Here is a 23,976-nt window from a genome sequence, read left to right as displayed (position 1 = left end):
ACAAAGAGCACGAGTGCACAGAACATTAAACTGGAGTGTGCTAGAGTACACTTAAGTCTCCAGCAAATGGAGTACAATTTTCCTGACAGTCCAATGACTGTAACAGGCAGCAGATTTTAAAACATTTTAGCAGGTCACACAATGGTTTCATAGGAGGATATTCAAAGCAAAAATTTCAAAAATGCATTTTAATAGATGCTCCAAATTACAGATAAATGTTTTGCATAATTAACAAAATGAGATAAATTTGGTACAAATTTAAAAGCAGCTCCTTTTGTACTTTTCAAAGCAGCTGGGTGTTCTTCGTAGCCCAAAGGTGGATCTTTGAGCACCCAAATAACTTTCAAAACCTGGCAAATTACCAAAGTCTGCCACTCTTTCAGAAAATTAAGAAATGCACAGTTTGGAAAATGCTTTTCTTTTCCATAGGTTACAAGATATGAAATAGTCAGAATCTGAGAATTTAAATGCCCTGGGTACATGTCTCCTCTGCTGCTAATTTAGCACAATGTTTTCTAAAGGGTATTACAGGCAAAAGATACCTTTTCCTCTCAGTGCACTATGAGCACACCTTTGTATTCTCACAACAAGGAGAGTGCATGTTAAGCACCAAAAAAACCTTTGCTATCTCATGATGTAAGAAAGAATTAACTTATTTTGAGCCTTAAATGAGGTGGCTATACCTTTGAAATTCTCCACAGAGAGGTAGCTACCATATAAGTGCACAGTAGGTATACTAGTGCTCAGGATGTTTCAAAGTCATTGCTAGAAGTGATAATGATATATGGCGATGTATCTGGGCTGGCAGCTGAAGAAGAGACAAATACTTGTCTGCAATTTCTGTGCATGGACCACCTATGGCACTATATTATACATCAAATGCTTTGGTCTGAGCCAAATTAAGAATGATAGGATTTATGGTACCTGACAGTTCAGTAAATCTGTATTTTGGTCCTTTAAGAAAACAGAGCAGTTTCTAAGACCCTGCACCAGAATTTAGGAAAAAGGTTTATTCACTAGCAGCTAACATTAACCTTATGAAGCCAAGAGTCCATAAGTCATTCTAGAGTATACTTGTCATTTTCAGGGAAAACTGTACCAGAAATTCTAACTGACAAGGGCAACAAACCTTTCAACACTTGTACAAATAATTAACTGTTTGGAAAGGTCTCATTGCTTTGCCCTAGCAGAGCTTTTCAAAATATTTCTGCCTAACACTGAACATAACATGGGAGTGAGGATGCAGTACTTATGTTAAAGGGAAGGAAAGAAAATATGGATTAGCAGTCATACCCTACATGTCAATACTTAAATTTCTGCAGATATATTGTAAATGGCTCACATATTTTTGTATATTTAAATTTAAATAGATTTTGCCTTGATAGGGAAGATGAGGGAAGGAGATCCAAAACCAGTTAAAATCAGATGAAGATAGACATTAGATGAGATTTGCAAAATCTATTTTAAGTTCATTTATATACCCCTCAATATATTTGAATTTGAAATAAAAATACTCCAGTGATGGAACTAGCTTACATGATTATCTAAATCTTATGCAAAATACACAGCTATACTTGAGAGTAAAAAATAAGCTGGAAAATGTCAAGAAGACAACTTCTGTCAGATAATTGTAGGTCTGCTGCTTAATCAGCAGAATAAAAAATTCAGGGCATATCATATGCCTTCAAATTTAAAATGCTATTTAGGTTTTTGATGTTATCACAGGAGAAAACAGAATGGTTTTATTTCATTGGCAAGTATACACCTGTCATTAACAACAACAGAGATATTAAACTTGTATTTTAAATATGAAATAAAAATATGGAAGGACAAGGCTTTTTTTTCCCATGAAAAGACAATGTTCTCATACATAAAATGGCCTTTTTTTCGATGAAGAATATTTCTACAGAGGTAAGTACTAGGGGTGATAAGACACCAATAAAATCCTAATTTTTTAACTTAATAAAGAAATTTCATTTTGAGAATCTATTTTTTTCAATAAAAATCTCCTCTAAATTAATTTTTTTTTTTGTTTCTACAAATATTCGTAGTTTCATATATTTTACTGGAAATTTTATGTGAAATATTTATTTTTTTTTTTAATATGGGAAATTCAGAGATACAAGAACTGTACAAACAGGACTATCACAGGTCTACCAATAGGATCTTAATTATGAATTACAATAATATTTTTATACTAGAGGAAGTGACAAAATGATTGATTTGACATTCATTTATAAAAAGATAAAGAGAAATCTCCACACTTCATGTTGTGTTCCAGAGAAACTGAAGACTTAATAGCATTGCTCTCTTTACAGTAAGCTTAAGCAGTGCTTTTCTAGTCAAGACAAGAGACTACAGATTTTAAAGGAAAAATAATAAAAAACCCATAAATCTCACTGTTTCTTGGGAGAATTTTCCTAAACTTCCATAACTTTAATTATGACTACTCCTTGGCATTGTTAAGTTTTATATTTTGTTACTTTTTTTTTCCTTGAATTGAGCAATAGGATAATCTCTAACAGCTGTACAGCATGTTTTTAATACAAAGGGTGACATAATCAGATCAAGTCAAAAAGGGAAACAAGAATCAGTCAATGATATTTAAAAAAAGAAAATCAGCACTGTTTCAGGCCTGGATGTTCTCATTGCAAATATTTAAAGAAGTTCTTACTTTTTAAATATTTTATTCAGAAGATAATGATATTTTATGTATTTGGGGCAGGCAACCTTACTGACATTTGGGCACGTTGATAACCAATTATAGTATTATGAAAAGGAGAATATTTGGGATGCTATTTTCCATCAACAACACTTGCTAATGCCATGTTCTCAATCAATAAAATACATCACTGCTTTGCACAGTTACATAGTTTTCAGAATGCAGTCAACAATTCCGTGATGAAGAAGGTATATTTCATAGGATATTTTACAACTTCTCTGAGTGTGCTACACCTGGATAAAGCAAAACTTTTCACACTCTGAAGTTTGGGTGGGCATTTACTTCTTAAGGAATAAAAACAAGCCTTTCAAGAACACTGTTAGGAGTGTAAGGCAATACCACATTCTGCCTTACTGAACTCATCAACTGCTCTCTCAGCCCAAGTAAAAATCTTCTAATAGCTTAAGTAAGTCTTTGACATGGTCTCCCACAACATCCTTCTCTGTAAATTGAAAAGAGATGGATTCAATGAATGAACTGTTAGATGGACAAGGAGTTGGTTGCACAATCCCACCCTGAGGGTAGGGGTCAATGGCTCAGAGTCCCAATGGACATCAGCAAAAAGAGGTGCCCCTCACAGGTCCTTATTGGGAACAGAGTTATTTAATATCTTCAATAATGACTTAGATTAAGGGATCAAGTGTGCCCTCAACAAATTTCCCGATGATACCAATATAAGTGATGTCATTGGGACACCTGGAGGATGGAATGACATCCAGAGGCACTTGGACAAGCTTGAGAAATGACAAGGTGCTGCACCTACGCTTGTATTTTAAGGTCTGGAAGTGGAGGAGTCCTGATTTTAAACTTTATTGTAGAGCTCTTAAAACTCTAGCATTCAGTGTTTAGGAGGACTGGTTTAAGCTAGAGTTCTTAAAACTAAACATATAATGCAAAATTAATTATAATCAACTTTGAGATAAAAAAGTGGCATCACAAATATTTTTTACAACCATCAAATCTGTTTCAAATTAGCTGAAATTATGATTGTAGCTATTATAGGTAGTATTAAACTTCCCTGCCTCAAATCTTTTTTTTGTGTAGTCTGTCATCAGTACAAAGATCAACAATAATTAAATAATGACCTTAGAGTTCATTGTTATCTGTAATCTATATCACCTGTAAAGAGCAATTAGAGCAAGTACTCAAAAAAGGAAGTTACTTGCCAATCATGGACGTTTGACTGAATCTCACAACTTCTAAAGGCAAGCTCAGACTGCCAGCTCCATCTTACAGCCAGTTTCTGATGTAAATAACAGGTCAGGTACATAGAGCGCAGTGCTCTGCTTGGAACTGAGCAACAGGAAGATAGATACTTGTGCCCAAAACATCAACTAACCTGCTAAGCTCTAGTATCACTATGCAGGTTCAAAAAGAGACAGAAAAACATATTTCAATGCAGTATTCATAAGAAAGACAGGCTTCTCAAAACTGACAAATGAGGGTGGGGATTTTTTTGTTGTTTTATAAGGCTTCAAAAGGAAATAAAGTATCATGGCAAAAACAGAAGTCAGGCATAAAGCGATAACCATGTATTTCAGGAATTGAGGGTTGATTTTGTCAGATAAATTTGTCAGTGGTTCATTTCCATGAAAAAGGTTATCTCTCAATAAGTTAAGTACTAATTATTGTAAAGACTGAATTGTTATTCCTTACACAGATGATAATGTGAGAGTCCTTTGTGAATTCCTAGACTTAGGACAACTCTTGATATATACAGTGTACTTTCAAAAAGAAAAAACAAAAAAGAAAGTGCTCATCAGAATCAGAAACCAGTATGTAATTTATTTTCTACTGCAAAATGTAAAAATATGTATTTAATATAAGCATTAATGCCCACGTATTAAGGTATTATTTTTTATTGAATTTATATAAGCACCACTGCTGTCTTTTTTCATACTTTTACAGGCATGGATCCTGAAGCTTTGTATTATAAAGATCACTTTTCCATATGAAAAATGGTCAGTTTAATATTGCAAGATTCTCTGTAACCAACACAAAAAAAGAAACCTATCAATCCCAGAGATGATGAGTTAATAAATTCTAAATGTTAGAAGCATCTGGACAATTATGAAGTGAAGTTTAGTGTTAGCATACGTGCTTCCTGCTTATGCCAAGGGCTTTTTGAAGAGGCAAATGACAAGTGGAGGTCTGATGACAACTGGGAGTGTCTTTAGGACACTGCCACAGTGGTCACATGGTTTAAAGATATATTGTTACCACAGACAGGATAAGCAAGGAAACTGACCTCAGAAGCCTGGAGTTCTCTTTTAAGTATTAAAGGTATGATCTGTAAGCCTCCTATCCACATTTGAAACAGTTATCAGGGATTCGGTTTATCTGGTGAGAACCTATTTAAGTACGGAGATGGAACCTGAGGCTGTGAAGTATTCATTTGAGCAGAGAGAAAGAGGCTGCCAAGAGATGAGGTGCTGCAGGAAATCATAAGGAATGAATAGCTGTGAGTAAGGACCAGGCCTGAGGAGGTTGGTTCATGGATCAATCTGCTGTATTATTTCATCTACTTTAATCTGTAGCAGCCATTTCCTTATTAAACACATTTATTAAATAGGGCTTTCTGGTTTAAGCATCACAGAATTTTGGAACTACAGAAGAATCCAAGCCAATAACTTGGAGCCTCTGATCTCTACAGGATTGTGAACTTCACTCATTTCTGTTCCTTCTTACACTTACCCATGGAGAAATACAGTCTGCAACAACATATTTCTACTCCTTATCCTCTAAGAAGGTAATAAAATGAAGGACTTAAGCACACAGATTTTCCCACATGTCAGAAACTGCATTTCATCCCTGTGTGATTCTAAACCTATCCCAAAGAGACACCAGCAGAAAATATCAGCCTTTACAAAGATAATGAATGGCCAAGTCAAGGGATGCCAGAATGGAAATCTTTCACGATCAGTAAATTGCAATTTGTTAAAATGAAACTATTTCACAAAAACAAGCCTAAATTTTTTTTCTTTTCATGCTTCCATAGTGGCCTATGTAAAGCTAGTGATTGTTGAGTATCCCAGAAGCAGTTCTCTCCCAAGTTCACATCTTCACAGGTAGCTGGCTCCTAATTTACTGTAAAAATTTTGATTCTACAGAGGCACAAATCATTACCAGAATCCTATTACATACAGAATATAAAGCATCTTCACATATAAAATGGTGATATTTACATTTATGTAATACACCTAACTAAGAAACAGACTGTTACTGTGATTGTAGCATGTCTTAAACCGAGTTGCATGGATTATAACTGGGACCAGGGAGTCCACAAGTGATGTCAGAATCCCAGGGAGCAGTAGACCATGTGGCATTGAATTAAAAAATAAGGAAAAACCAGAAATCAAGAAGGTAGATTTTCTAGAAAGAAAAACTAATACTGCCATATTACTTCACACATTACATCTACTTTCCTGAAAATACCTGCATGATTTGTACAAATCCATGAGGAAAAAACACATAATTTACTGCCAGAAACTGCTTCCTGATAAAATTTTGAAGTCCTAGGAATTGAATCTTTTTTTTCCTTTTATGAGCAGTGAGAAATTTTATAAGGGACGCAGGAAAAAAGTTCACTTCTGTCTACAAGATAGTAATCAAAATGCATGAAAACCTTTGCATCTATTTGCAGTACAACTCTTCCATATCCAGTACTACATTAAATACTGGTTTACATATATATGTGCATAAATTGATAGCAACTAATGGATCTGCAATTTGGAAGTACATACTCCTTGGTAATACACAGGCAGTGCCAGAGACAAGCACAATGGAAATCTTTATGACTGCATAAACACCATAAGTGGCAGACAGAAACAAGCAAACAACATATTTTTTCAACCATTCAATGGCTTTATTGGTCACAATGAATTGAAGTGAACTCAGGGACCACTATGAGGATGTCCTATCTGTGGTACTACCACACCTGTCCTAGGGTTAGCATGCATCCAAATTTTCCTACACTCAAGCTCTCCCTGAAATACTGATCCTGGAATATTTTGAAAATACACATTTGTTCAGAGTATCAAAAAATCAGATATCCTTGAAAAACTGATGCTGTAAGCTTGCTCCTGCATGACAATCAGTTTTGGACATGACCACAGCACACACAACCAGGACCTTGGGGTACAGGACAACTCTGTTGTACATACTGTATCTGTATTTGCCACATACACATGAATGACAATGCCAACAGTTTCAGGTCACCTTGTGATCTCAGGCAGCTTTGTGGGAGCCAGTCACAAAGCACAAAACCTGGCAACATCTGCAGAGTATTCAGAGGACCCTTTGATGCTCTATTTGTGATGTTACAGTCACCATTCTCCACTCATACACACTGGGTTTACAGAAACAAATATTTTGTGTCTTTTCTTTAAGGGTCACAAATTTAGCCCCTTAATTTCTCTATTTACAGGTTTTACAGAGCACCTTTATGACCACAGAAAGTATTCAGAAGTTGGCAAACAGATATTTCTGCTTTCCTTCCATTGCCACTTGCAAACGTCAGGCAGTGAGACCATCTGGTACAAATTCTGTTAACAATGATCAATGGCTTTGATTAGCAGTTACTGCAGAGGCTCTGAGTGAGTTAAAAGAATATTTGAAGTTCTCTTCAAGATCACTGATTCTGAGGATGCTTGAGAAACAATATATCTTAGTAATGTATCCAATTTAAGATGTAGGCAGAATGGTTGAGATATTTTTTTGTGCCATGATCTGAAATACATTTGGGATGGTACTGTAATCAAGGCTCAGAAAATAACTTAATCAAATGCCTTTGTTAGAAAATAAAACTAACAAAAGATGAGATTGATTAAATTTTAGAAACTCTGTTGAAAATTAAGGCTATTCAAAGTAATTTGGACACAGAATTCTTGAGATTGTAAATGTCAGCTTAGGAAAAGTTTCCGTTGCTAGGAGAATATAACAAGATGTCTATCTAGTAAAAGTATCTCTGATATATAAAGAATAAAATGGTTTGATTAAACTAAAAATGAATACTTATTAATATACCTAACAGCAAATAAAACTAAGTTCATTCAAGAGTTGCAACAGTGCCAGAAACTTGTCCTGATGGCAAGCTAGCTGCAGTTTTAGTTTTCTTCAGAGCACATTCTCTAGCTGCCATTCATTCCCACCCCCAGTAAGCCTAGCACTTGTTCATATACATATAAACATATAAAGGTCATCCTTCTCTTCTGCCAGACAAGAAAGCTCTCATATAATTGTTTTCAGGAGACTAATTTATAATTCAAAGTAATACTTGGAAGAAATTTCAGAACATGCAAAGAAATTCTTCTCCTTTGTTACAGCTGCAAGATATTTTTGAACTTTATCTCAGAACTGTGAGTAGGTAACAGCCTTCCCTTCAATCTATTAACCTTATCCTCTGTAGCACCAAGGACCTTGGGCAGTGAAATTGATAGAAACCAAGTAATTCTTTCCTAGCGCAGGTAACATTTACAGCCAAGAAGTAAACTGTAAGAGGATTCAGTTCCTTGACACTGACCTGGAATTCTAATTCTAACTACTACAAAGCTATTTTGCTGTATAGGAAGACAGGTGTTTATTAAGGTAGATAAAAAAATCCTTTTAAAAATTTAACAATGTTTTTTAAGATGATAAATTTTAGTGTACAGTTTGAGTAAGAACATACACACCAGCATTTAATAAAGCCCAGCAGTAACTGAGTTGAGCCATAGGAATGCTAGTAATTTTTATATCTTCCACATCCTATAGACTTCAGATAACTTACCTAGCTTTTAAAAGGTCAACCCACAATAATATAATACAACAAATTTGTGCTACCTTATAAAGTAGGTGAAACAGTTAATTTTTGTGTGTGTTGAAAAGTCAATGAAGAGAGAGTATTAAAACCAGGTAAATGTTTATTAAAGACATGAATTAACACAGATGCTTATTAACTGCTTGACTGTTCATAGACACTTGCCAACCCCATGAACAGAAGCATTCTCAAGTGATTCCAGCACATTAATCCTTTTTTCAATTACTGTTACTGATTCAAAGGGTACTTCTATACAGGTTAAAGATTTATACAGCTGTTATCATGCAAGAGGTGCTGAACCAAGTCAGTCTAATGACAGGGACACTGAAGTGTCTTTTGTGTTAATGGATATCATTCCTGTTCTCTGCTTCGGAAAAACCATAAAATAAACTCTACACAGTGACATAAAAGATGGACTTTGATAAAAAGGGCATTAGTTCTAGTATGAACTGATATATAGAGCATGCCAAATGGACCATAAAATGTACCCACTCAGGTCTAGCCCATGGAAACTCCACAAGAAAATGGGCATATCATATTGCATTACTCTCAGTCAGCAGAAGTAAAAGTACCATAGGTTATACTTGTCTCCTATATTCTCTCTCCACAGAAAGAAAACTGATCAATGAACTGCTTATCAAGCCTGAACAATATAAATCTGCTGAATTCAACAGAGCTGTTGTGAAAGACTCTTGAGTAGGACAAATGACTGAGATAAAGATTCTCTGGCTGGTCACCAAGGACCTCCCATAACAGAAGCAATAATGACTTATCACAGATAAACACCTTGCTAAAATTTCAAGTAAGCCTTTGAGAGAACTGTCTGTTGATATGGGAATGCAACTAGAGCTGTAATGCACCACAACATAACAGTGCTTTGAACTGAAGTTCTCAAAAGGCCCCATGAAACCAACTATCAAGACCTGTCAGATCTAACTGTAATGGTTTCCTACAAAGTGAAGTTCTCTACAGAACTTTATTCATGTGGGAACAGCTACTCTTAGAGAGCATTTGTATGTATCTAAAACCTATGAGACACCTATGTTCTTTACATGAGATATATATATATAAAATAAACACACACACATAACTCGTTATTTTCATCTCATGTAAAGGACTCAAGTTCATGAGCGACACAGTTTTGATTTTGGTGCTGATCAGCATTCTCTTTTGTTTGAAACACATATTACTCCTTTGCATTCCCATTTGTATTTGCTCTGTTTCTGTCATGTGATAAAGTAAATAAGAGAGGAGCCTGATTGCAAATGTTAAGACTATAAACTATGTCTCTGAATTATTTATGCTACCCACAGCACATGGCAGTGCATGAGGAGAATGTGCAACAGCAACTGCTCTAATATGCAGTACCAGAGAAATGAAAAGAAGACAGGAACAACTGGCTGGAGAATAAACAGTGGAGGAAGTTTCAAGAAATAAGGGTAGAGAAACAGAAATAGATAAGCAGAATATATGTAGAAAGAGTAGTCTCTAGCTGGAGTTAAAAACAAATCCTGGAAAGCAGAGCCTGCTCATAAAACCAATAACATTCTTTATCTTACACTACATCTAAGAGTAGGCCAGGAGGAGCTCTGAAACAGAAACCTCAGTGCAGATCAGGAGCTAATTATGCCATTACTGGGTAGAGATGAAACTACATAAAAGTTGTATAAAGAACTTTCTTATTTTCAAATATCAAGTTAGCATCCCAATAATACGCTAGAGTAATTTCACTTTTTTGCAGTATTATCTTCTAATCACAAAGGGGCAGAATGCCCCAAAATAAATTAATATATATGAAAGAGCTCTTTCTCTGCAATACAATACTGTATGACTCAACAAGCATCACAGATGAAATGCCTTTAGTTATAGAGGTTTCCAGTAAATCTCTCTCACATGGTCTGGAAATTTTATTCCGAGATGAAATTTTACCTTATACAGCAAATGCCTTCCATATATTTGGTATTTACACTACCTCCAAAGGCAATGAGTCATATCACAATCATTAAAACTCTACAGCTTTCAGTTTTTCTTAACCTGGGAAACTTTATGGCTTTGAACAATGGAACTATATTGTACTTTTAACTAGGATTCCTTTTCAGCACCCTACCTACCTTTCCAGCAACCCACATAGACTCCTCATTAACAAAGCAATTTATCACCCTCTCTTCCTTAAAAAACAGTTCCCTAATTGAGTTGTACAAGTCATTAAAGGCACCTCTTTCAAGAGTATCCAACAGATGGGTAGAGAGTTCGTGATAGAAACAAGTTTGAAATCTGAGTATTGGCCTGTTCTTGTTGTATTTTAAAATTATAGTTGAATATTAGGAACTCTTTCCCAAGCTACTTGTCAATTTCTTGATTATTCTTTCCCTTAAAAGATGTGGTACCATTTGAGCAGCTCTTAGTTCATTGTACAACTGAGGACGGTGTTATAGGGAGAAGTAAAATTCTATATACATATGTCAAAAAATCAGGAGTAGGATTCAATAGCATGTGTAGAATTAGAAATTAATCAGATGTTAAGCAAATTTAATCTCTTTTAGTCATGTGAAGAGAGACAGTGAAGCAGCAATATTTCATTATTTGTTATGTAAAATAAAGGTTTTATCCAGTGATATGTAGCCTGGAGCCACACTGACAAAATAACAAATAGCTCTAAAATTATAGATGCCATCTTTTTGGCACCCAGATACCACTTAAAAGCTTAGTTGTCTTCTGTGTGTAATATCTAGGTTTTTAATTCCCTTATGAAAATATAAAGGATTTACTTGCATTTAAATAACCTAGCTCTATTCAACATTCCTTACGTATTCTTTTAATCATGAAAAAGCCTATTGAACTCAATGGGTGTTTGAGTGAAGAATGCTGATCAGAGTCCTTGGAGACAGTTAAAATGGTCTCTACAAAAAAATAATTACAAGTTATACTCTGCTGAAAGGCCATGCCAAAGATTGTTTTTCTAATAATATAAAGTGTCTTCTAAAAAAATTTATGCAGCAAGGATATTTAAAAGAAAAAAAAAAAAGGCCCACATTATTACTTGCAGCAGCAGCAATCACCTATCATATTTATTAGTTTTACAAATGGCATTCTCAAGGTACCTTATTGCATTTTCTAAGATAAATACTTTCCAAAATATTTGAAATGTAGAGTAAGGTGAAGAGAATCACAATTATGCTGAATACCTTTTGAGTTTAAGCACCTCTGTGTCCCTCTGCCCACTACTGCAGGGTATGACTTCTAAACATCAAGCTTGGATTATTGTAGAAATTTTGCCCTTCTTCCTCTGATTTCCTCACTGTAGGTGGTGTATTACATGAAGCTCATACTGTGATAAATTGACTCTATTCAGGTGTTAAATGTCAATACTGACTTCAGCGATGTGAGAATTTTATCTCATGCTTACCATGGGATAAAACCTCTAATGGAGACAGATCTATGCACACAAGGCAAGGAAGTGGAATAAGAAAGTCAATGCTTCTGAGAGCCTTAATGCCTGTTTCATAAGGAGGGCAACTGATTAACCACATTAAACTTTTTAAAATGCATTAATACGTTGCTTGTATATATGTTTGCTCACATATGCTATACAGACATTTCTGATTGTTATGCCAGGGGACAAGGTCTTGGAGCTATCTGGTAGAATTTGATCAACTGTGACTACTCCTATACCACCACAATTAGACTTTCAGATTTGTCAAGAAGCTCTCATTGGAAATCACCAAGCTATTGTAGGCAGAAAGCAAAATACCAGTATGATCAACTATGGGAAGAGACATACTTTCTGGATAAAACTATACAGCCTCCATTGAATAAGGGCCATTTTTAGGTTATGATCTACACTACCCTCCTCTGTCTTATAAAAGCTACAGAAATAGAACACAATTAAACCATCAAGCAGTGACTGTAGTTATCTGAGGGCTGAACAACTGTGTCTGGTAATATGTAGTAATGGGCACGCAAATAAATAAAACAGCAGATAAATATTTTCTTGATTAATTATATCACATACTGATAATACTTCAAACTACGGTCCTTGGGAATCAAAAGAGCAGAGTTGTTGACAAGTGTGGCTGGAGTTAATGTGATTCTATAAATATGAAATAGTGCTGAGTTACATCTATCAACAGTTATCTCTGCTTGAATATTTCAGAATGTCAAAGAGTATACTAGTAACTGTCAGGGGGAAAAAAATAATAAAACTTGGCATTTAAAAACTCAGACACTATCTGTGTACATTTCATTAAGAATTGCTTTAGAAATGTTGAACTACTGGTCTACCAGGCAGAGAACTGTTGTTGTGCCTACCCTCTAAAATAAATAAATAAATAAATAAATAATAATAAGAAAAAAAAAATTCCTACAGAACTTTCCAGCTGAGTTACCAGTATTCTTTCTAAGTAATTTTTGCATTCCTTATATCCCAGAAGAAAAGTTAGGCATGTGTTTGGGGACAAAGGATAAGGCCAGAAACATTCATGATAGAAAGACAACAATAAATTTAAAGTAGAATACATTTGCTGATGATGAGCAGTGATGTTTAGAAAGTCCAGAGATCTAGCATACAGTGATCCTTTAATGACTGTTATCATTTAGCATCCTGTTCATCTTCATATATGAAGATGTATATGTCCTGCATGAGTTACCATCCATCGATTCACCAGTTAAAAATTGAAACTGCAAAAAGGCTTACTCTAAGGCTAATTTATATTTACTATTTATTCTGCAGTGCTTATAGCAAATATTATGAGCCCAATTTTCTGAAAAATTATAACTTTAAGGATGGTATAGTCTTATTTTTAAAAAGTGCTATTCTATGTATGTATCCATAACAATATATACACATTAACTGTCACAATACAAAAAAGTACCAAAATGCTGAGAGTCAAATCTGATGCAAATAGCTAGTGTATACTAAAGAAAGTATAAATCCATTTGCTAAACTTGGGGTTTTCTCAACAAACATGCTCAATTTTCTTTGAAGTAAACATTCATAAGGAAAGACAGAGTAAATAATTTAATGGCAATATAAGCATCAAAGGTTAGTGCAATATAGTGGTCCAGATAGATGCATTTTGTTCAGATTTACAAGGATATCATTAAATATTATTACATTTCATGACAGGAAGTATGATCGTGTTGAAAATTCAATCAGGTTTCTTTGTCAGTCTAATAACAAGAATTTTAACATGCTGCTGCCAAAAATCAGTGAAGCATAGTATTCCATTCAAGAAACAGCTAGATTCTAATTCTCTAACTGAGAAGAACTGCAAATATCTCAAATGTCACACATTATTTTTCACTGCACCCCATACAGAATAAATCAAGAAAAATTACATTAAAAATGTATTAATGAAGAAAACCCACCCTTTTTCCAAATTCCTGTGCTTTTCCTTTTATAGTCTCACACATTAACTTACCCAACAGCATTGCACTCACTGCTAATGAAAAGAAAGCAGGCAGTACAAATCTTCTTAAGCCTCCCGTGGCAAGAAAACTATTACAGAATGAACAGAAAAAAGTCTCTGAAGCCTTTCCCGTGTCTGCTTGTTTTACAAAAGGTAGTAAGGATCACACTGAGAAGTGTCAAAGCTGAATAAACCACTAGCAATTGGGTTTAAACCCTTTGGGTAGTTAGTCCTTCACAGATGATGATTCGACTTTGTCCAAAAAACAGTATGTGAGAAACAATGCAGAATCTACCAGAGGCTGCAGTCAAGCTTAAAATGTAGACAAAGAAACAGTTTGCTTCTAAGGGTTTGCAAGGGAGGGCTTGTCACAAGACATTAATTCAAGCAAGCTGCTGTTACATCCAACCAGTGTATCTATATACAGTTAATCCCAAGCTTTTCGTGCTGTGTTCGAGGTGTTGTTTGGCTGCAGCAGCCTGGAGCCCCTGGGTTTGGTGTCACTGAAGAACAGGAGAGCTCCCTTCTCTTCCCTTTTACATTAAAATGCATATTTATCATCTAGAAACCACGTGGTAAATGGTGGGATCTTTTTCTCAAGCTTTATTATGATCTGCAATTGCCATCTAATATGGCACATTTGAATAAAACTACTCTCCTTGCCTTTGCTGTAGGTAAACTTACTTATAAAGGAATTTTAAATGAGAAAATACAGATTGTATTTAAAATACAGATATGTATATAATACCATCACAAACAGTAGGAGGAGAACTTGACAATAAGTAGGCAATGCTGGATTTCAATGACTACTGTAGGAAATAATCAAGAATGATGGCAAATCTATATTTCTTTGTTTTTTCCATAACCCTGTATTCACTGTTGATAGCTGATGAAAAGACCTGATATAAAGAATTAGCATTTGTCTTTGAAAATTTACTGCATAGAAATATTGAGCATCTTATGTTCTTTTGAACTATGCCATGATAACTTTTATCTTAAAGCTTAAACGTGTATCGGCAATGCTTCAGAACTTCCTTTGTAACAGGACCATACTTGTTGAAATAAAAGCTTTGTTTACTCAAAACCAAAGTATAAATAATTATGAAAATGAATAAAATACAACCTACATATTATTAACAGGTCTTAACTTGTTAATAATGAGTTTTACTCTAGCCATGGATTTTCATTTTTTCTTCTCAAAGGTACATATATTTTAATAGTAGTCTAATATGATGCAATTTGAACCACAGATGATATTGACAAGAATAGTCCATATTTTCCCAATAACTGGGAAACTTATCATAAAAGACACTGAAAATTCTTCTCAGTGTTAGGTTAGGTACTTCCTGTGCCTATCGCTTGCTCCACATGACTCTCAGCTGTTCATGTAATACTTTCACTGATACTAATTATATTTGTCTGCACAAATAATCATGGCATTATTCACCATTTCTATTTCTGTTCATTCTTTGACATGTCTATAGAACAAGACTGTGCTTTTACCTGCCACGCTGTCTTACCACAAAACCACATCTTACTGTCGTTTTATGAATATTTAGAGAAGGAGCAGGAGCAGAAACTGGATCGTCCATGGATATTTTTCTAATTTAGCATCGGTCTCTCTGTAGGGTTCTTTACAATAGGTCTCATCTTGCAAAGTTTTGATGTCATTCCTAAATATTTGATTTTTAGTCAATTATGCTACATAAGAGAAAACACAGAAATAGAGAGAAATGAGTTTTTCCAGTACATAAGGGCAACAGAATTAGCTAATTGCTAGCCAGCATGAAAAAGAGGACTACCAGTCTGGCCCACACGAATACTATGGCAAGAAACTGCATTAATACTAACCTTAATATTGGTCAAAATGTCAATTATTGCAAGAATATTTTATGATGACAACTGATGGAGTACAAATAGGAAAACCTTCCATCATAAATCACAGCCAATTGAGTGCTAGTCAAATAGTAATTAAGTTTCAGTCATTATTTAATGTCTTCATAGCAGAGTGTGAGTGGCAGCTTATTGCAAAGGAAGTTGAACTATGCTGCACTAGAGCAGAACGTGCTAGGGAGCAGATTCCAGCACCTTGGCACTGTTAAAATAGCAATTTACTCTAAGTTATACCAGTCACTTAAGCTGTTCACTTGTGACCATATCTCCTTGGTGCTAGAATAGCACAGTTCCCTTTCTGATACTTTCTACATAACTTCTTGTGATGAGCAAGCTACAGAATACATATTCCCTGCGGACATGTGATAGCAAAAACATTGCAGAGAATACAGGAAGTCAATCCTGCTATTCTGTTATGTTAAATATACTTAAACATAAAACATACTGTACCACAAATGTTTTTAAGTGAAAAAAAAATCAACTTAAAAAGCAGATAAAGAACATGTAAAAATATAAATTCTGTCATCAGTTCATGCCACTGAACTTGACTTAATTTGGATGCAGTTTGAGTTTGGAAACAATGAACATTTTAAATCTTATTCTTCCTTAGTGTAAATAATAACAATATGGGACATATGAGTAGGGGTGGGGAGTCCAAACACTATTCCATGAAACAGGGCTTGAAAGAAAAATAAGGGGATGTTTTCACTAGGACTTAAAAAAAACCAAATATTAATTATTTGTCTCTTAACCCAGTCTTGAAGATAGCCTGATGAAACAATAAACTAATTCATATGGCTTTTTTGTGCAAAATTCCTGTAGCTAATTCATTCTGGCTGCTAGCTTCCCAAAAGCAGCACAGTGACACTCCAAGAAGGACTCATTCTTGTAAACTTAAAGCTCCATGTGCTTACTAGGTGAACTACTTTCCCCAAATCTTTGCAGTAGGAAGATTTAGATCCTTCTGTGAAAATTACACTAAACTCCAACTGTTCTGCTGCTTGGGAAAGAACCCGTAAAGACCCTGGGGGCAAGAAAAAAAGAAAGGACAGGAAAAAAAAAAAAAAAAAGAAAATAGCTTAAGTGCTTTTCATTATTATTACATTCATTACTGTGAGCAGGGCTTGCACGGTTGGCATCAAGGTCTTTTCTACTCCTCATACCACCCCACCAGCAACTGAGCTGGGGGTGCACAAGAAACTGGGAGGGGACATAGCTGGGACAGCTGACTCAAGGGACATTCCATACCATATAGCTTCATGGTCAGTATATATAAGCTGGGGAAGAAGGAGGACAGAAGGCATGTTCAGAGTAATTGCTTTTGTGTTCAAAGTAGCCACTACATGTGATGGAGCTCTGCTCTCCTGGAGATGGTTGAACATCAGCCTGTCCACAGGAAGTGGTGAAGGAATTCCTTGTTTTGATTTGCTTTGGTAATATGTGCACTTTTTGCTTTACCCAGTGATATTCTTCTGATCATCTCCCCCATCCTTCTACAGAGGAGTGAGCAAGCAGCTGTGACATGCTTAGTTGCCCCCGGGGTTAAAACACCATATTTAGCAAGATGTTTGTAGTATAGTGAAGGTAATGGATTATGGGTAATTTGCCATCGTGTCTAATTTTTGTTTGCACATCTATGAACATTATTTTAGTATAAACATGCAGAACTTACTTGACTTAAATCCATTTGTGGGAAGTTCATTATTCTTGTCAGCAGGCGATACCACATGCTTAGACTTACTTTTTAGATCTTTGAACTTTCAGATCAGTTATGTAGTTAGCACATAGACTTTCTGTACCACTAAGGAGGAACACAACTATCCTTTAGCATCATATTTAAAACTGGAATCAGATTTCAGGACTCTAATCATTGAAGAAACCTTGTCCTGCACAAAATTCTGAAAGCATATTCGGTCCAGCAGCTACATTTTAAAGTGCAAACCATGCTTGGAATAATGCATTTAATCTCACACAGTAAGATTCACTGTCTCTAGCCTACATATCAATAGATCTCCATTATTCACCCATCACTTATATATTCAGAGATGGGCTGAATTTTCTAGTACGAGCTATAACCCAAAACCATAAAGTTAAACACAATCACCAAATGGAAAGCCAAAGATGGACAGATGTTCAGCTGATTAAAATAGGTGGGGAGTATTAAATCAGCAAAGGTGCTATTCTCTTTGAACATATTTATCCAAAGTAACAAAAATATCCCTTCACAGCCAGCACCAATAAATACGAAGTTAATGGGACTTAAAAAGCAAGCCTGCCTCTCCTGTTTTAAAAAGGCAAATAATTTACCAGCTGTTAGAGCTAGAAGACTCTTTTTCCAAGATGGATCTCATTGGGGATTAATTAAACAAATGCTTTTGTCAGCATTGAACAGTCAGCATTTTATATTCAGTAAGTATTTATCAAAATTGAGGAAGAGTTTTAATAATAAAATGAGAGAGAAAGGTCTGGCTAAAAATCAATGTTTGTTCTCTAATGAAGATTTAAAGGAAATAAATTACATCCTTTTGCAATTTTAAATCACCTTTCATGGGAAAAAGACTATACGAATAATCCCAGTTTTCATTCAATTCTTATGTAAGTGTTAACTTTCAGCTTACATATTTGCTATATATTTCTTGGAATGCACTTACTAGTCAATGCTTTTTCATCTATAAGGCTTGAGAAAATCAGTCTTTCTAACAATAAACTAGGTAATTAATCAAGTCCTCACAGTTTTTAGCAACTTGAAACTATTGTAGAGCAGCTGTTGGGACACACCATTTCTTTGATCTTACCCAAACACATGGAAGAGACCAGTGAACAAAAGAAGCAATATCAAATTAAACCTTAAAATATATGTATATTGCCCAGCTCAAGTTGCCATTTGGACTTTTTTGTCCCAGTTACAATTTTAGGAAAAATAAATTCAAGGGCTAAGAAACAGAGAGACAAAGGAAAGTGGTTTCTTCACGGTGAGAAGATCCCATCACAAAATGAAGTTTCCAGGCCTTTCACTTTACTTATTATACTCTAAATTAACAGCAAAAGTAAAACTTGTTCTTCTGGTAAAGTGGCCATGTAGATGGATCTGGTAAAGAGGGCATAGCTTTTACTAAATCCCAAAAACTCTTATGCATATTTTGGCCTAACGTTTACACCGATATTCTTGATGCTTTCTCATTCTTGGAAGATGATTTTTTTCTAAGTTTCAGAAAAGACACATCAATCACTTCCAATCACAAGGGTTGTTAGTTTGCTGAAATAATTTGACTATTTCTTTCCTCAAACTGTATCTACTTCCTTGCATTCTGATTGACTATACATGTCTGATTTGCACAAGTTAATTTTTAAATAACTGCATAATGTGCTATTCCCTTTACTGTGATTGCCTAAAAACCTATCATTAGCCAATCAAAGAGCAAGGATCTGCACAATCACTCTGGGATATTTTTCAGTAACTGCTATGTGAATATGCAATTTTCCTCCACTATGCAAATTTCACAAACATATTCCTAAGGCTCTGATTGGACCTGTGGTTCAGAATTTTTAAAGTTCTTATCCATGGTTCTGTACCAACTTTATTATTCCTCAAAATTCTAAATGCTTTAGAATATGAAAAAAATAGAAAAATAATGGGGAAAAAAACTAAAACAAAACATAAAAAAGGACTTCCATGCTCTAATATTAGAAGACTCCATTAGAACTCTAGGTTCAGGCTCTCAGTTACAAAGGATAACCACTAGATAACCACCATGGTGCCTGCACAATAATCACTAGTGCACATGAAAGAACAGAACGCAATCTCTCCTAATGCTTAACAAAAACAAAAGAAAAATTAAAATAGTCTATAGAGAAACATATTTTTGAAACAATTGAGGTCTCTCTCATGTCCAAAGTGTATGTAGACTTTGCAAATGACATAAATAGATTGCTAGATTGTTATAGCTTTTCCTTCATTTTCTTTATCCTACAAATCAGCTACCTAGCTGGCCCAAAGCAACTGTCCAACTATGTTGATTTACAGAATTTTTAGCAGAATATATGAAATTATGTGGTACCAATTTACTTGTTACTTCTATCCAGTAGAGAGAATAATCTCTAATGCCATTCCGTCAGCTGTTACCAGTTTTTGTCATGACCATGGATACTGACCAGAACTTAAAAGCAATATTATTTTGGCATTGGGCCGTTGTATAAATTTGACAAAAATCTCAAACTCTCTTGGGTGCAAATATTTTACTGAAGCATACATAACATTACATACTTATATAGCAATGTTTAATTAGACATAATCCTAAACTTACATTAAAACTATTAGACAGGTGGTATAGCAAAAAGATGGAAGAAATAGATAGGAAACCCTGATTATTAATGGCAATGTTGATGCCTGCAAGGGAAAAAGCTGATACAAAATATAGATTAATAATTCCAGACCTCCTGGGGATTTTACAGCTGGTTCCTGGTATATACAATGCCAAACAACATTATCACTTGGAAATATGTGAACATGAGCATTTTCATATCAAACCATAAGCATTTTGAGCACTGTTTACAGGAAACGCTATGGCAAGCTGTAGTACTGTAATAACTGTTTCCAAATGCATGGTAACAATGCCATTTCATGGAGAGAACATCCAAATTGGAAAAGTGTTACAAATCACACTACTTTTAAGATAAAAATAATGAAAAAAATATTACTGGTTTCATGAGATAGTCTGCTTTCAGAACTAAGAACAAGCGCAATCTACTACACCTCAGAGCCACAAACACTGACAAATGTGCAAGAACTTTGGTATTTAATATCACAACACCCGGATACGTCCATCCTAGCAGGAAAAAATATGTCTGCTTACTTTCATGGTGAGCACTTAGTCCAGAGGAAAGACCAACAAAGACCTCATGAGAAGAAAAGGTCTGAGATTAAATTCAAAGTTTTCTGAGTATTAATCCATAGTTAGAAATTGCCGCTCAACCTAAATACATGTCCTCTTAGAAAAAAAGAAAAATGGACCCAGTAGATTATTTTAACAGATCAGTACATAGATAGGTTCATACAGATGTCTTAATTTGAAAGCTTTAGCAGGTCTGAAGGGAATTAATTGATAATATTTAATAGCCATCCCATATGTTACCAGGCACTGAAAATAAATACAGAAGGTTTTGACCTACATGTAGAGAAGAATCAAATGCTAGAAAATTTCAAATTTATTTGTGTTAATTTCTTCTCCAGCTGAAATATTATGGCTAAAGCAGAGTTGGAATGTTTATTAATTTTCTAGGGAATTTATTTTGGACTCTAATTTCATTCTAATCTGGACTCCAACATTTATATTCTTATTTGTTTTCTATGAAATAGAACTTGTGTTTTTCATCCAGGTCTCATATGGTTCTGCTTGCCTTAGGGACTGTCCAGAGTAATGCTGTTCATCATGGAAGAGTCAAGTGTCTTAAAGTCAAGTTAAACTGGAAGCTATGTCATTTAAATACTTATATTTAAATACTTATATTTTTAACTCACTGAAATAGTCAAGTACTTCTTGAGGTTTAAAATGAAAAAAAAAAAAAGTTGCTTTCACCAATTTTTTTACAGGAAATTAATTTAACAGCTTTGCTTGCACCAGCTGTGGTTACAATTTGTCATATTTTAAGTTTTTCAAAAAAAGACCCACTGATCATGTTGGCTATATATGCTTAAAACATCACTTTTGCAGAGTGTCTGCAAGACAAAATGCAGCCTTTACACACTTTTGTCTATGTCTTCAGCTTCATCAAGTTTTCTAGTGAAAATGTGATTTAGTAAGACTGTCTGACATTGCACAGAAATAGAAGAAAACTTGTTTCAAATCTCTCAAACAAGTTTTTGCTAGACATCTTGCACATCATGTTAAATAAGAAGTAATAATTATGAGCTTTATTAGTTAGAAAAAGAAGAATTTGTGTGTTTGCTTAGCCTCCATTTGGCATACAGAGCCAGACTGACTAACATGATTTAAAAGTTAAATAGTTAAAATAGTTTCAGATATTAAAGAGCCCTGCTGGTACAGTCAAAAACCCTTAGACAAGACAAAATCTGTTTGTCAGGATTATACTTATTAACACTTTGAAGGAGAATGGAGAAAAATTCACATTCTTGGAACCTTTTGTAGCAAAATCTTAACTACTTGCTGTGGTAACCACACAAAAGGAAAGAAAATTTGTGTTCAGTTCTGGGCTCCTCAGTACAAGAGATACTTTGAGGTGCTGAAGTGTGTCCAAAGAAGGGCAATGGAGCTGGTGAAGGGTATGGAGCACAAGCTTTATAAGAAGTGGCTCAGGGAGGTTCACATTGGAGGAAAGGAGGCTCAGTAGGGACCTCATTTCTCTGTACAACTGCCTGAAAGGAGGGTGTAGCAAGATGCTACGCCCCAAAGTAACAAGCAGTAGGACAAGAGGGAATGCCCTCAAGATGTGCTAGGTTTAGATTGGCTATTACGAAAAATTTCTTTGCTGAACAGGTTGTCAAGCATTGGAACAGGCTGGCCAGGGAAGGGGTTGAGTCACCATTCCTGGAAGTTCAAAAAACACCTCATGGCACTTAGGGATGTGGTTCAGTCCACCACTAGGTGGATTTGGCAGTGCTGGGTTAATGGATGAACTTGATTATCTTAGAGGTCTTTTAGAACTTCAAGGATTCTGAATACATGAAAGTAAGGCAGCACTAGCATGTGAATTGAACTGCAGTACCTTTACTACACATAGCAAAAAACATTTAGACTGGTCAATTACTTTTACGTGAGCTTTTCTGATACTCATGAAAAATTACATTCTTTGTGATGTTTGCAAAACAAAGCAAAGCTCTTTGTAATGCATATTCTAACTACACAGAGGCTTCACCGGTGATACTTTCATTTACATCTCTAAGAGAATGAAAGACTTTTTCTTTTAATTACAGGTAGGTAAGTTCCCAATATACAAGGCAGAAAATATGATAGCACATAATAAAAGAATGTAAGTAGCATTTAGACCAAATGCAAAAGAACCCACCAAATAGCATAAGGAAAATTATTCTTTTCTTTTAGTAAACAGCTGAAATAAATTTATTTTAAGGCAGAGGGATATGGTAGAGGAGGTGACCTCATGTTCTGGCAATGACAATACATGCAATAACATCAGAGGTCTTTTCTATTATATTATCTGTAGTCATGTGTACTGTTTCATAACCTCATCTGGACCACAAGGTTAATGGCAGCCTATCTAATTCATCCCATTGCATCCTCCAGCCAGACTCAGTCTGAACTTGAGTTCACAGCATGCAAAATTCACTTTTATATTTTTAATGTAAATGGAAAAGTGTGCATATTCTGGAGATAAATTACTCTTAGGACTTGATCAAGAAACATAAGCTACAAATTTTGCCAGCAACACTAGCAGCATTCTATTACTTGATAAACTAATGTAAACATTAGACCATCTTGTATTTTTATCTCCTCCACCAGATGTGCTAATTTATAAAAGGTGTAATTTTATATTTTCTCTCTTTTTATGTTTCTATGATTATGTAAATCCTATTAAGAAAAATTGCAAATCCTGCAGCTGTGTCAAAACAACATTACTAGATTTTAAAACTATGCCATCCCAAAGAAAATTTAAGAAACAACCATCTTTATGATTTTTTTCCTTCATATATGAAACTAATATTCTCTGCCAAGTTGGCAAAAACATGACATGAAGTCAGCATTGCAAATTTATTGTAAATTAAAGCGCTTTCTTTCTTTTAGCTTCACTACATTGCCTTCGCTATTATTGCTTAAATAATAATGAATGTCTCTCCCTTTTCTGGCTCAGCTCTCATCACTTCCTGCAATGAAATCTGTTAAACTCCTCAAACAGGAACATGGTTTTGCTGCCACTGATACCAGAAAAAGTATTTGCTGGTTTAGTTAGAACATCACAAAAGACCTTTCAGGTATCTGATGAAATTATCTTCAGATTTTTATCTTTTCATTTCCATTTCAAGTTCAAAATCATTCATAGAGGTTAAGTACTGAAGCATTAACAAGATGCACTGTAATCTATCACTCTGCACTATGCTGCAATTTTCTCTGCCAATATGCTATCTTAAAATTACTCCCTTGGATTTTTTTCTTTTTTTAATGTAGCTATTATTCTCCTTCTCT

General features: G+C 34.9%; 1 protein-coding gene across 7 annotated transcripts in view; it reads right to left on the bottom strand.

The window, feature by feature from the left end:
* The window catches only part of ZNF385D (zinc finger protein 385D), a 419,164-nt gene that overhangs the window by 237,199 nt on the left and 157,989 nt on the right, over nucleotides 1–23,976 (bottom strand). The window contains exon 1 of one of the 7 annotated variants that reach the window (XM_068207288.1): nucleotides 13,940–13,964. The exons of the other annotated variants lie outside the window; for them this stretch is intronic. Within the exon in view, the coding sequence (XP_068063389.1) occupies nucleotides 13,940–13,949 (10 nt within the window). The 5' untranslated portion in view covers nucleotides 13,950–13,964. Of the gene's footprint in view, nucleotides 1–13,939; nucleotides 13,965–23,976 lie in introns of those variants that run through there. 7 annotated transcript variants of the gene reach the window in all.

This window comes from Anomalospiza imberbis, chromosome 1, assembly GCF_031753505.1.
Source record: "Anomalospiza imberbis isolate Cuckoo-Finch-1a 21T00152 chromosome 1, ASM3175350v1, whole genome shotgun sequence".
NCBI lineage: Eukaryota > Metazoa > Chordata > Aves > Passeriformes > Viduidae > Anomalospiza > Anomalospiza imberbis.
The sequence above is the reverse complement of the archived record's forward strand: the minus strand, read 5'-3'. Positions and strand labels throughout refer to the sequence as shown.